This window comes from Malurus melanocephalus, unplaced genomic scaffold (assembly GCF_030028575.1).
Source record: "Malurus melanocephalus ecotype Western Australia unplaced genomic scaffold, MMel_1.1 scaffold_185, whole genome shotgun sequence".
NCBI classification, from domain to species: domain Eukaryota; kingdom Metazoa; phylum Chordata; class Aves; order Passeriformes; family Maluridae; genus Malurus; species Malurus melanocephalus.
The window spans coordinates 614,222-628,514 of record NW_026623417.1 but is presented as its reverse complement, the minus strand read 5'-3'; the positions used below and the strand labels follow the sequence as shown (position 1 = coordinate 628,514).

Here is a 14,293-nt window from a genome sequence, read left to right as displayed (position 1 = left end):
TTTTTTTTGTTAGCTTATTTTAATTCTACATTTGCTGGATAAACTATGAACATGAACTGTTTAAAACTTTATATTGAAATTAAGAGGTAACCTGAGATTCACATAAAATAAAGATGAATGTATGCAAGAATTATGTTTTCATTTTYTGCTTAATCATATGTTCAGACTAACAAAGGCTATGGGTTATTTCCAGGTCTGAGACTTAACAAGGGTACCTCTACATCCAGACCTCCTACTCCTGCCAACTCACATTTACCAGACATGATCCAGCTGAAAGATATTGTGTGCTATTTGTCACTGCTAGAAAGAGGAAGACCAGAAGACAAGCTAGAATGTATGTTCTTTTTTAATTTTAATTTTTTAATTTCCCTAAGTCATCAAATACTGTTTCTGAATTTAAGAACCAGTTTGGAGCAGATGGATTTTAAAGATACGGTTCTAGGTAACCCATGTTGCACAATTATTTTTTATTCTTGCTAATATTGAAATTTTCAGCTAAATTTGTTCCATMTAGTACTCACTAAGGATTGTACATTCTGTAGTAATCTTCTGTAATCTTCTCTRTACTGTGATCTCTTGATTAGTTTCAGATCTGAGAAAAACAAAGTATACTGAGTATACTTAGAAATATATAGATGGGGTAAATAACCTGTACTCAACATCCTGATTCAAATGAAGAGTAATTGTAATACAGAATGTGGGCTCTGTAATACTACTGAATACCAAAATGCCAAGAGTGATCCAAGTCTGCTTGGGGAAGTATTGGGAAGGAGCGTTTGACCCAGGAAGTTAAAAATTATTATGTGTTTGGTTTGTTTTTATGTAAGGTCCTGAGTCATTGAAGTGCGATGCTCTTATGTATTAAAAAAAAAACCCAAATCCTGATAGTTTGATTTATGAATTGGAGAAAAAAAGAGAAGAAAACGTGCTTCCTTATTGTGGAATTTTAGAAGCCAGCTTYTCATATGGATAAACAGACAAATCATATAGTACTTATTGAGATTAAATCTACTTCAGTACATATAACTGGTCTGTTTGCAAAAGATCTGTGGGATCAGGCTCTCATATGGAAAGTAAATATGTAGTATGATAGGATATGGAAACAGTGGGCTGCTTCTGCCAGAGTAAGAAATTCGTTGCAAGGTTACATGTTATGAAGTATCTTGGTGTTTTGTTGCCTGTAGTTCACTTACAGTGGCAACTTCGTTCTTCAAGATCACAGAAAAAGAAAAATAAAATAAAAGGTGCCATCCCCCAAATTTGTTAATGTTGTTTTGGTATCACATGATTAGAAAATGAGAATGTGTATATGAATGCACATTCAGAACTCAAGTGCAGAAAAGCTAAGATCCACGGACTGAATTTAAYCTACACTGTAACAACTGCTACATGTGAGCAAGTTATGCAAGMCTTATAAAGGTGCTGAGGAGCTCCATGCAGAATCCACGGCGTGAGGTGGAGATGAGTTGCCTCCTCTGGTGTTGGGAATTGGTACAATGGATAGGAGGAGAGACAGAGGAGCAGATGATAATTATAGTGTGGGGATTTTCCATGAGCTTCCTGCARTAGGAGCCACATGGGCAAAATAATGTGTTTGATATGATTTAGGAGCAAGAGAACATGATCTAATATGTGTATGGTGCTTAAATACTTGGTGTGTTCAAGGTCATTTGCATTTACTACATGTAATTCTGGGCATGGTTATTTTATAAGTTTATTATCTTAGTCATACAGAGTTGAAATATAACACATGTTGTTGCTTTTTAGTATCWAAATTTCAGCGTATAATGCACTATTGTATGCACACTTTTCTCTTGATTTCAGTTGAATTCTCATTATAAATTACTGGTATAATTTAATTCTTTTTCTGAATTTTAAAGAATTGTTAAAACAGAATTTAAACAACTTTAAACAGTTTAAACAACTGTGGTTGTMATGTAAATTATAAGTTTGTAGCAGTGAAGGGAAAAAAAGAAAAGTGGCTTATTCTGGAGTTGCGAGCATTAATATTAATACCAAATTCAAATTGTGATTTTTTTAAAATTTCTTTTTCATTTCTTTTCCARTTTTGAAATTGGAAGAAATGAATCATAGCTGAGTGCTTGAAAATTTAATTCAGGACAAGCAGAATGTGAAAGTAGTGCTTTCAATTAAAATTTGATATAGGCTGGAGGATAAATTCCAGTAAGAGAAAATAATGTTAGGCTTTGGATCTATATGGTCTACAGATTTTCATAGATTTTTAAATATTCTAGAAGATAGATGGATTTTTTAACCTATTAAGAGTGCATTTTTAGAGTGTGAATGTAGTGTGAGCCTCACCTGTTTGACATGCTCAGCATATCTATTATTCATAATCTATGTATGACCTGAATATAAAGAAGATCCCAAGCATTCTGCACAGAGACACATTTGAAGAATGTAAGTTATTTTTATGGTCATATTGCCATCTAGAAATACAAATTGAGTGGCCAGTCGGTCTTACCAGATAGGAGGATGGRCAAAGAAATATGAAAATTGGCTTGGGCTCTGTAGTTTGCAACAGAACTTCTGTTTGGCTGTTATTGTCATTTTGTTGTTGGTTTGGATTTGGATGTTTCTCTCCCAGAGTGTGTAAATCAGCAAGAACATGAATATTTAGCAGGGTATGAATAGAAAAGAGATTGCAGGCCACACCAGTTGCATAGTTTTCAGAATCTAGCCAAGAGCACAGATTGGGCTTTTTGCTGCGCAATACAGATGTAATTGGAAAGACTTTGTTTCTACAGAGGTGAAACAGTTATAATTATTCTAATGTCTGGTTTAGAATGGCTTATTAGAAGTACTGAGTCATGTTAAAGGAAAAAAAGCTGTGAGCACTACTCCTCTGGAATGGATAAAGATCACGGAGATGCTAAAACACTCTTTCAACCAATGTATAAGAATCACAGAGGAGGAGGAAGGAGATTTGATTTTAACTTTATCACTGAGTGATTCAGTGATTCATCCCTGTGGAAACTGTGAATGCCTAATGGTACCTTTGCCAGATAATGTTAGCTGTCAAGCTCTGAGAAGCTTTAGGGATAGTACCGATCTCTGGGGGCTTTTGGCATTAACTGTTGTTTTACACGGAAACATTTTCGCTCTGTAACTCTAGGCAAAGAAAGATATTTTTATAGTTTTTCCTAACCTGTAAGTAATGAAGAATGGGCCTTTGTGGCCTGAAACAGTGCACTACTGTAAATATCATCAATCTCATRTTACAGCTCTTAAGAGCAGTGCAATGTAGTGGCAAAAATTGCTGAAGTGGTAGAGAGGCATAGTGCTTACCTTTTTTCCACAGTTAGATGATCAACTTATTCCCAAGATGGAGGATATAAGCCAAGCAAGCCAATCCATATAACAGTTAAATATGCTTTGCTGTAAGTCCAAAAATGATCCAGTTCTTTCTGAACTTTACTTTCTAATTGTTAAGAATTGGCTCTTCTCATTATATTGTTTCCTGAAAACTAGTACAAGCTTTGCTTGTGGAATTTCTTAGACTGTAACAGCATCTGCTATGGATCCAATATGGTGGGATTCCTTAGTGTTAAATAAATCATGTTATGTTTCCAGAGACATCTGATTAGACAATTTGTAAGCAGATTACTTGGGTTTTGCTGTCAATGGAGGCATTACAGTGTCCTGGAACCAGCTTTATATGGGTTGACTYCTTCATCCCTGAAAAATAGTGGTAGGGGTGAAAAATTTGCGCTTTTGAAAAGGATAGTGGGTATTTGGATTTCAGAGCTCTGATATCCCTGAAAGTAATGACAAAGAGTGGGGTATTTGTAGGCTTCTGGATTCCTCTTCTTTGTTTGTTTTTTAAATGAAAAAGAGATGCATGTGTTATATTTTGTAACTGAGTTTCCTTCTCTGTTTTCTTTTCAGTTATGTTTCGCTTGTATGACACAGATGGGAATGGATACCTCGATAGTTCGGTAATATCAGATATTTTAATGCGCTGTAAGAGTATGGCAGCATGGCAAAACTAAACAAAASTACTTTAATTCAAATCAAGTTAATTTTTATCCTGAATTATTAGAAGYAGTATAAAATACAGTTGATAAAAATTCATCTGTTTGAAAAGTAAATCTTGAGTTTTCCAATAAGCTGCTGCTTCTACAACTGTATAAATTTTCAATTGCTGACACTGYTGTCATGGAGTCCTATTCTAGAGTCCTCTGATTTTTAATCATATTACTGTAGGGAACACATTAATATGATTCCAATAATTCTAGTATACTGCTGGGAGATGTATATGAAATTACCATTTGTRAAGATTTCATTAAAAAGTGTAAGGGTGAGAGGCACACACTAGATTTATGGGGAGAGATGTCATAAGTTCCACGTTGTCATAAGAATGGAGGAACAATATTAAGGGCAAAGTTTTGAGGAGTAGCCCAACCAAATGTTTGAAGAAAAGTCAAAGCTATGACAATAATTTTAGAATATGTAACTTTTTTCTGATAGCTAATGAAAACAAGTATTTTATTAGCAGTGTTCTCTGTTTTCTTTTTTCTTTGGGTTTTTTTTTCACCTTATTTTGTCTCTACTGGAAAGGAGACAGCATAGAGTGGGTTTGTAAGGAAGAGGAGATGGTTCCCATAAGTTTCAGGGAAATAGGGAAGCTAAATTAYATACTTGTGTATCATTTAGTGTAAAGTTAGGTGTAAAATAAATATAGTATCATAATTTTAGGCAACGCCAAATATGAGTTAGATAACTAGATACAAATGAGAAATCAGAATGATTCTTCGTAAGCATTTGAGCATGTTTACAAAGTAAAAGTGTGTAAATATAGAGTATAGAAAAGCACTAGGGATACATAAAGAACATATATCTTTAATAGTTTATAGAATCCACTTCGTATCTTATTTCTCTTAGACAGTTGTGATTTATACAAGTGCCGTTCATTAGTGTGCTAAAATCTGAAGGTCATTACATGATTGTATCACAGGGTGAAAATCAGATTGTGAGAACAGTTGAAAGATAACTGGGCAGGAAGAATCTATGACTTCTTTCAATTACTTTGATTGTGGGGCTGTATTTCACCTCCCTGAATGCTTTGTGGTCCATGTAGGATGATTTGCTGTCCTGAACCAAAGATTCACTTGAGCTTCCATTATGGGCATTGATGGAACAGTGTCACTGAATGCAAAATGGTTGATTTATTAGCTGCTTGCAGTAGAATTTTTCTTTATAACATTACATTAAATATCATATTTCTTCTTTCATCTCTAGGAGCTTGAAAATATTATTGCTCAAATGATGCATGTTGCAGAATACCTTGAATGGGATATTACAGAATTAAGTCCAGTAAGTATCCTATTATCACAATTTCTTAATGTTTCTTGAGACAGCTTTCATAATTTTGTGACATTTCATATCCTTATGTGGTTTTTATGGGTTAGTAGGGTAGAAATAAYAAGAAGCTGTGTTCTGTTATGGCACTTTATTTTGCTCGTTAAATTTGATCTATGAAACATTCAATAAATTTAATAATTAACTTTTATAATGAAACTGGTTTGTCTCTGAAAATGTTTTAAAAGTGAGTGTACAAAAGACACAAGTTGGTTTGGGAACTTTAGGTGTTAATAAAATGTAAATAGGAATATGACACTTTATTTTCTGAACTGTCCATTTTACTACAGCTACCATATAGCAAGTAATACTTTTCTTATATTTTTTGTGAGGGAATTGGAGATCTGCATGTCCTAACAAGCTGCTTATATTAGAACTGAAGAGATTTTTTTATTTATTTGTAGATTCTCCATGAAATGATGGAAGAAATTGACTATGATCATGATGGCACTGTTTCATTAGAAGAATGGATCCAAGGAGGGATGACAACAATCCCACTCTTGGTCCTTCTTGGGTTAGAAAATGTAAGTATTAATTAATAGTGTTAAGTTTGTGATTGCACCTTGACTGTGGCCTTCGGGTTAGTTTTTCTGTGGCCTTCATAAAAATGACTTTGCTTTACTTCTCTTTGCTGTGGCTGAATGACATGCAAAGAACCAAAGTGTGTCTTGAACATCAGAGATTTATTGGCTGGTTTGAAGCACTCACTAATAAACTGGCTCTGCAGCTTTGTCTGTTAAGAGTGTTTTAGTGCCCATGTGTACGTTACAGCTGGCTTGGAGCAAGGTCTGGGCTTCTCAGCACAGTACTGGGTTGTGTGGCATAACTGTACTGAGGCACAGAACAATCTAGGCTGGAAAGAACTTCTGGGGATCTTCTGTTCCAGTCCCTCATTAAAGACAGTGCCACAGATTGAGTTATCCAGGGCCCTGCCAAGCCTGAATAATTCCAGTGAGGTGGATTCTACCAGYTCTGTGGGCAAACTTTCCCTGTGTTAATTGTTGTCAAGGGAAAAGCTTTTGTTCTTATGTGCAGATGGAATTTCTTGTGCAGCAATGATTGCTGGCTCTTATCCTGTCACAATACATCCCTGTGAAAACCTTACATCTCTGTAAGCACCTTAATAAAGAATGGTAAGAAGCAATATCAAGGGGAACACGTACACCAAAGGGTATTGGGAACGATTAATTCCCATTTAGGATAATACAGATGTATTAGGATCAATTTTGTACCAGTTCAATGTAGCTGCTTTAAGATTGGCATGTTGTCACTGCCATCTGCTGTCCTGTATTTGAGCTAATTTTGAACACATCTATCTAAGCTTATGTTTCAAATGTTTTTCTGCTGTTAGAAAGAAAGCATTTTAATCTCATCTTTTCTTAAGTAATTTTCTGATATTTAAAATGGTAAGTAATATTTATTTTCCCTGTTTAGTGCTATGGCTTGAATTAAATCTAGACTACTGTAGTTGCTCTATGGTATTTTATTTACACAAAGAATACAAATAAAATATATATACTTAGTGCAAGGAAATATGTTACAAACCAGTTGGTTGAACAGAAGATCTGTAAGTCTTCCAAAATGTTATTATTTAATTTACAAGTAAATTATCTGAATTGAAGATAACTTTCAATGTCTCTGGATCAATCTAAGTACTAATTCCCTRATTCTGTATGTGAGACTGAGTAAGAAAAAATGTTAAATTACTTCCCTGTCATTGAACAATTCTTCTTTGTCAGGCTGAATTCCATTATTTCCACAAAATTATTCTAAACAAGGGGCAGCAAGAGCTCTCAAACAAGCAGTGTAGCAAATAACTGGTAGTGATTTTTAGTGCAGATTTTTCTTTTATGATGGGTAGCTTAGGTGTTCCAGGAGTATTTTTCAGGTCTACATTTCATTCTTTTTAAGTTTGAAACTCCTTGATCATGGTGTAAATTAATGCAGATCATTCTGTAGAGTTAATCTTCATATTAAAGCAAAAGCTGTTAGAAAGAGTCTGTGTTACTAACATTTTTATCCTTTTGAGTATTTTTACTAGTTATTAGATATTTACCTTGCTATGCAGAGCTTTACTTYGAAAGCACAAAAAATATGAAAATAGTGATCAAAATTCTACAGCCTGTTATCAGCATGGATCAGTGTTTCTCCCATCAAGAGTTTTACTAATATTTGATGCATTTAACAGACATAAATGTACACTTGGGGAAAAAAATATTACAATAGCATGCAAAATATGTTTATTATCAATAAACAGAGTTTACGTGAAGTCCATTACGTACATATGAGCTGATTTGTTAGTAATTTGTTAATGATTCACTAGGATATGATACCTCCTTTTAAAAGGTCTCCGATTTTTCTTTCTATGTTTAAAATGGCTTATTTTTTTAAACCATTCCCCTAATACGTAGAGAAAAGMAAAATTTTTATTATTTTCAGTAAAACAGCAAAAATATACCACTTCCATTTGTACTGTTCAWATAAAAGTGTATTTTAGGACATTGAAAAGTGAAATTGGTAAAGCTAAAACTGTAATGCCTGTCTGTTATTTAGTGTAAACTGATAGCATGATTTGGATGGTTTTTCCGCATCTCATGTATTATCCAAGCTCTTCAGTCCAGTGCAYCATTCCCATTAGTGGGATGCTGTTATTTCTTTTTGCAGGCAATTKTTAAGATTTTGCAAACCTTGCTTCCCAGGACTCTGCTTTTTGGTCTATCTCTCTCCTTTTAGTTGTGCAGTGAAAAGTAMGATAAAAATCTTTTGGACTCACTAATAAAAAAAAAAAGTACCGATAGCTTAAGTTTTCTCAACCTGAAACATRAATATATGTTAAAATAAGGGGCATAACCTATTGGATTATGTTGTTTAGACATTGCCAAGTAATCTTCCTATATTGAAAAAAAGAGGAAAACAACCAACAACAAAACTACTCCTCCTGCCTTCCCTCCCCAATCCCTAAAGCAAAAATCACAAAAACCCCAAACAAAACCCGCAAATAACCCACCAACCAAACTATTGTCACCTTTTAAGTTTTGTTCTCTGCTGAACTCGACAATGACAACATTTTAAATCCAAGAGGTCAATTTCAGAGCTCGTCTAGTATGATAGTGACAAACAATTGTCACTATAGTTTATTTGAATGAATTATGACAACAGTGAAATGTTTAATTTGTTTTTGAGTTGGATCCAATAACACTGTAATATACTCATCTGTTGTATAGAGCTTGTATGAACGATAGAAGTTTCTCAGTCTAATTTGATCTGCTAACATCAGTGAAGCTATCATTAGTTATTTCAGATTTGTCATAGTTCTTTTATAATTCAGCTACACTGTTTGTACTTAATCCKTAGTATCCTGTAATGGCTATATAGAAAGGTCAGATATAATGTAAAAGTTCTATATTGCATTTAAAGCCTTTCAATCAGTTTTTATTACATACTGTATTAGATGATTTAGTCAGAATAATTGAAAAATATAGATGGATATATTATTTAAAAACAAAAGAATAAACATGTTAGTGTTTATGAACAGTGGCGTTGGGATAGGTTAACCTCTCACWGGTTTGTGGCCTTTGCCCTCTGTCCTCAGCATAATCTCTTTCTGAAAGAGACAAGAGTATTAGCCCTAAAAAAGTTACTAAAAGTTACTAAAAAAGTATTTGCCAGACACCTGTTACCAAATCGAAGAAGTAATGAGGAAATCTGGCTGATTTCCCTTTCTTTTCTCTCTCTCTCTCTCTCTCTCTCTCTCTCTCTCTCTCTCTTTCTCTCCCCCCCCCCCCCGCTTTTTTCCTAGACTTTCCTGAAATTTCTAGTGCTCTTCAAATTTATTTGAGATTATTAAACTAATTTAGAAGTTGCTGGCGTAGTTTAGAGTCATGAAGATAATAGGACAAAGAACATAAAAAAGTCTCATTTCCCTAGGAAATCAACCTTAATATCCAGTTTGTTTTATTTTGCTGGGTTTTATGTTCTGTTTCTTCCTAAGATTTGATTTTGGAGTTGCTGTGAAGGTAGAATTTACAAATACAGAGTTCTGTCTCTGAGAATGTTCCAGCATAGAAACCACATATTTGATTTTTGGTGCTTTTGAAGGCAGTTGATGTTCTAAACAAACAATTTGGGTACAAGATAAGAAATTTAAGAACTTAATTGTTTCTTTTTCTGTAGAGGTTCTGAGATAGATACACATGCTATCTGGTAAATTGTTTTAGAATCTTGGAATTGAATACCTGCATAGTCCATTTGTAATTGGGTGACTACCCCTTCTCCAATTAGCAGTTTCTAAATGTGTTCTGTGTGGCATGTACTGAAACCTTTGTTGTTAAGCCAAAGTAATGCTTACTCTTTAGTTTTTTCCAGTTTCATGGATTTTCTTTCAATAAATTCTCTTATGTAAAGTGAGAATTTTGTGGAGAAAAAGAAAATGTTAGCTACAGAGGAAATTTTTACTTATGCGGTGTAGTTTTTGCAATAAATGTCTGAGGAAATTTTTTGTTGAKTGCATTATAAGACAATAGTTAGTCCTCCACCCAAACACAAATTGGACAGAGGCATCCCTGCATTACTCCTGATTTTTTATGGAAGTAGTTTATTGCACATTAGTAACCACTCTGCTATTTATTCTTCTCACAGTGGAAACCTTTGAAGTTTCTGATCTGTTCATTTGCTTTTGCATTAATTTAAGTAGATTAMCATTGTAAGAGAAGGTGGAGAATTTCCTCATTGACTCTTCTGGCATCGCTTRAAAATTCCTTTGTAATCTGTKCTCAAAAGGCCTCTAATGATGGGTTTTGTCAGTCATAAGCATTGTAATCTGCTCTTTGGTAGGTGGTGCACAATGTTACTCCACCATGGTTTGATAGAAGCACTYGATTTCTCTTTTCAAGTAATTCCATGGCAGATATTTGGTCTCCTGTAGCAAACTATTGGTATCACCTCTGTCAGTGATTGCAGAAAAAAAGAGAAGTATAAACTGCGAGTTCATAAGTGCAAGTGTTTAAGAAATCCTGTATTTTAGGGAAGTGTTCTATTCCCTGTCCACTGGCCACTAGGTGTCAGGGTTGCACTGTACCTGGTACACTACATTTGCTGAAAAGCTGCCTTAAGGTGAGAGAAGTTGAAAACCGGTAGATGCTTYATAAAGTCATCAATAATTTGAAATCAGGCCAATATGTATTTCTTTTAAATCACTAATTGTAATTTTGCAACCCAGTTCGCTTTAAAAACGACGTAAATTCAGATGGGACAAACATTTGTGATGAATTGTGATTATACTTCATTTAAATTGTAAGGAAATACTCTTAAAATTTTATTTTGGATCCTGAAGCGGCGAATATTATGTCATTGCATTCAAATAATTTAAAAGCCACATTTTAAACTTTTTTTGATTAAATGTGGGACGGAGTGTCTGAGCGGGGATTTCACACATGGGAAATACTTCTCTGACATTGTGTATTATATTATGGATATCATACTTTTTGAGCTGTATGTTAAAACGGAGCCGGACTAGAGACTTGCGAACATTTTTAGGTCTGGAACGGGATTTGTCATGCCACGAGTAATCCCTTCAGGCTGAGCTTGAAATGACTGCTCAACACCTGGGCACTGTCACAGACTTCAATTTCTTTTCTTCAGCGAGGGAGAAGGGCAGTCAGGCCTTTTATTATCCTGAATGACATTTCTGTAAGTCCTTTCAGAATTGCGGCGGGTGAGTTTTCTAACAGGCTGAAAGTTCCCATGCACAGTGTGCATTTCAATACACACAGAGGGCAAACTCGAGCCGCTTCTCGGAGCTGTAACTCCCTCCCTTWGTGCCCGCTCCTTGCCGGCTGCCAGCAGATCCCGTAAGGGCTCAGGGAGCAGTTTTGSCGGCCCGGGGTGTTTTGCGGGCCCGCAGAGGGCGCGGTGTCCCCGCCGTGCGAGGCTGCGGCTGCCGGAGCCGCTCCCGGAGCGCTCTGCCCGCTCCGCGCTCTGCCGCTCCCGCTGCTTGCGGGGAGTTCGCAAATGCCTTTCCTTCCATCAGTCCCGCTTCTGCTTTCGTCTCCAGGTTGAGAAAAAAGACCAGGAAAAGTCGAGAGTTACTAATCTCTTCTGTGTATAAATATTTCATGCAGGTATACAGATTTACATTATTTACAGTTTTCATTTCTGTGGCATCAAAGTCTCTGCAGATGACGTGTTTACAGATTTTGAGCAGGGAAACTTCATGCTGTGGCTATTTATGAACCTTTTTAAAAATAATTTAGTTTTTCCTCTTCTAGTGCCTTTTCTGAGTGCATAGATGAAGGCATTGGAAGTTTTTAGTTTTGTTTTCCTTTCTACATACACACACAAAATACATGTATATATATCTCAGAAATTAGAAGTGAGGAAACCCCCAAASAGTAGGTCTCTTGAGTCAGATTACTCCCTCCCCACTTGACCAAGAAGACACTTAAAAACGTCTCTTCCCAAAGCAAATTGAACAAAACCAGACTTCATATGAATTCTTTGCTGAAAGCCAACCAAAGGAGTATAGAAAGTAACTGTATTTGTTTTAAAAGGAGATGCTGGATAGTTTCATGGAAGTTCTTCTCATCTTCCCACTGACTGAATAATACCTAAAAATCAGTCATAAAATTGTCTTAAACAAGCAAACGTTTTTGAAATAAATGAAAACAATCAGTAAAAGAATAACAGCTACTCCRTAACATCCTTCTCACTTGGATGCTTGTTATTGATCCTTCTCATAGAAAAAGCAGAACATTCTGGTGTTTTAGMCAGTCTGTAGCTATTGTAAGAGGGMATGTTTGCTAGGATCAGAATTTGTCAGTGATTTCATTGCCTGTTTTAACTCTCAAAATCTTGAAGATCCCTGTCTACCTTTATACACAAATATCTAAAAAGCTGGTGTAGGTTAATATGAAACCAGGTTAGGGATGTGTAGCTAAAGCCTGTGGTAGCATAAAATTTTCYACTGATTCTAAGGTTGGCTCTTTTATGGTTGACTTGCTTTTTAAGGTCAGGTAGTTTAGGCAATCAAATCCATAGTAGCAGGGTGAGGACCAAGAGCTAAGAGAACCGTTGTTAACAAAATAAATGTTACTATTGTCGTTATGTTTTAAAGTCTGCGTATGACATATGGAGGCTTGATTTTCAGTGATGTGTATAATGAAGTGAGGAAGAGATTTTTACTGTACCTGCCCTGCTTTGAGATCTTCTTAATGTCTGTTTGCTTTTTTAAACTCATTCTCAGGATATGGAAACAAAATGAGTTAATGTCAGTAAATGCACTGATGTGTCAGAATTGTGGAGTTTATTTATACTTAAAGACTTTCATTGAGRGGACTTTGTTTCATATTATGTCTTTTTTTTTCTCCTGACAGTGTTTTAAAAAGTTATATGCATGCATAATCATATGCAGCATTTTATTGCTTATTTTTGGCAGTGCACAAGAGCAAAAATTTAATTTGCTCTTTTCCAAAAGTGCATTGTGTTTATGTAATGGATTTGCATCAGTTGCAGTCTGTAACACAGCTAAGTGTTTTAATTGGCAGAACACCCACATCAAGACTTGTTTGTTTTTCTGATAAGGAAAATGCCAGCTAAGTTAGACCATATGTTCTGTTCAAATAAGAAGCGACATATTCACATGTAATGGTCATTCTTTAAAAATAAAATAAAAATGAGAAAGTAACACAAAATTAATGTGGATGAGGGGTAAGTTTATGCAGAAGTATGAATTTCTGTTAATTTTCATAAACAGCGAGTATTTTTCTAAGGAAAAGGCTGATCAGCTCACATTTTAAGTTCTTGCAGTTTGTGACTGTATCTGTTGATGACCCGAGTGGTATTAAAACTGAAGTGTACGTGGTTTGCTGTTTTTTCTCAGAAGGATTTTCACGATMTTTTTTGTTTCGTGAATAATTGCCTACTTGGAGAAGACTTGAAATTCACATACTACATTGTAGTTTAACAATACTTTAAAATGTGTGGAATATGGTAGTAAGATGGGAAGAAAAATAGAAGTTAGAGAGCTCTGTTTAATGAAATACATCCTCTTCAGCTGCCAGTCATGAAGGAGCTTGACAGGCTTCTAGTGCTTCACAGCTGCAGAATCTATTTCTGCTTCTTCAGGGGAAATTGGAAAACTTCCACACTCTTTGCCAGCCTGAGAATCCCACATTAGGCATCTGCTGTGCTTTTTCTGCAGAAAGGGGACCCTGACATTGCCCAGCTGTCAGAGATGGCATTTGAACTCCTGCTGATAATATTGGGGGAGCTATTACTTATGCTCTRGGCCTGATATCTCACTAGAGGAAAAAAAAGAAAAAAACCAACCAAAAAAAACCCCAAAGAAAACAGCTTTAACTTTTTGTTTCTAGGTATCTTCTAGGTATTCTGTTGTGCCCTGATCTGAGCCAAATATTCTTAATTTGTTAGTGCTGATTTTGCTTCAGGATGTTTCTTTTTGCCCACAAGGGTGAAGAAGTCTTCATCATACTTGACTTGTATTAATTTCTAAGTCCTAGAGTAGAGCAAYACTGATTTTTAAGGGCACAACTCATACAGTATATGCTAGTATAGGGCAAAACTAAATTTTTATTGAAATTTATGCCCACTGACTTATATTGACTATTCTTATCAGTGAAAGCCATCATRTTATTGAAAATTGAGTCAAGACTATTATATATACATGACAACAAATAATAGYAGTTTGATGTGAGAAAACAGAAACTGGATAAGAAACAGCTGTTGCTGTGGTTTCTGAGAAACAGAAATTGGTGTGACTTCCTTTAGCTATGTGRCAATTTCTTTTTGGCAATGACATGACCAAGGAGACTACAGAGTTTCAGCAATACACAAGGAAGCAACCCATTTCCAATTGATGGACATTAACAGCTTGTGTAAAATTTGATGTTATATT

General features: G+C 35.3%; 1 protein-coding gene across 1 annotated transcript in view; it reads left to right on the top strand.

Annotated features, from left to right (window-relative positions):
* DGKB (diacylglycerol kinase beta) overlaps nucleotides 1-14,293 on the top strand; it is a 327,720-nt gene that overhangs the window by 80,981 nt on the left and 232,446 nt on the right. Inside the window, exons 6-9 of the mRNA XM_057373108.1 lie at nucleotides 194-334; nucleotides 3,910-3,959; nucleotides 5,263-5,337; nucleotides 5,787-5,906. Coding sequence (XP_057229091.1) covers nucleotides 194-334; nucleotides 3,910-3,959; nucleotides 5,263-5,337; nucleotides 5,787-5,906 — 386 coding nt within the window. The remainder of the gene's footprint in view (nucleotides 1-193; nucleotides 335-3,909; nucleotides 3,960-5,262; nucleotides 5,338-5,786; nucleotides 5,907-14,293) is intronic.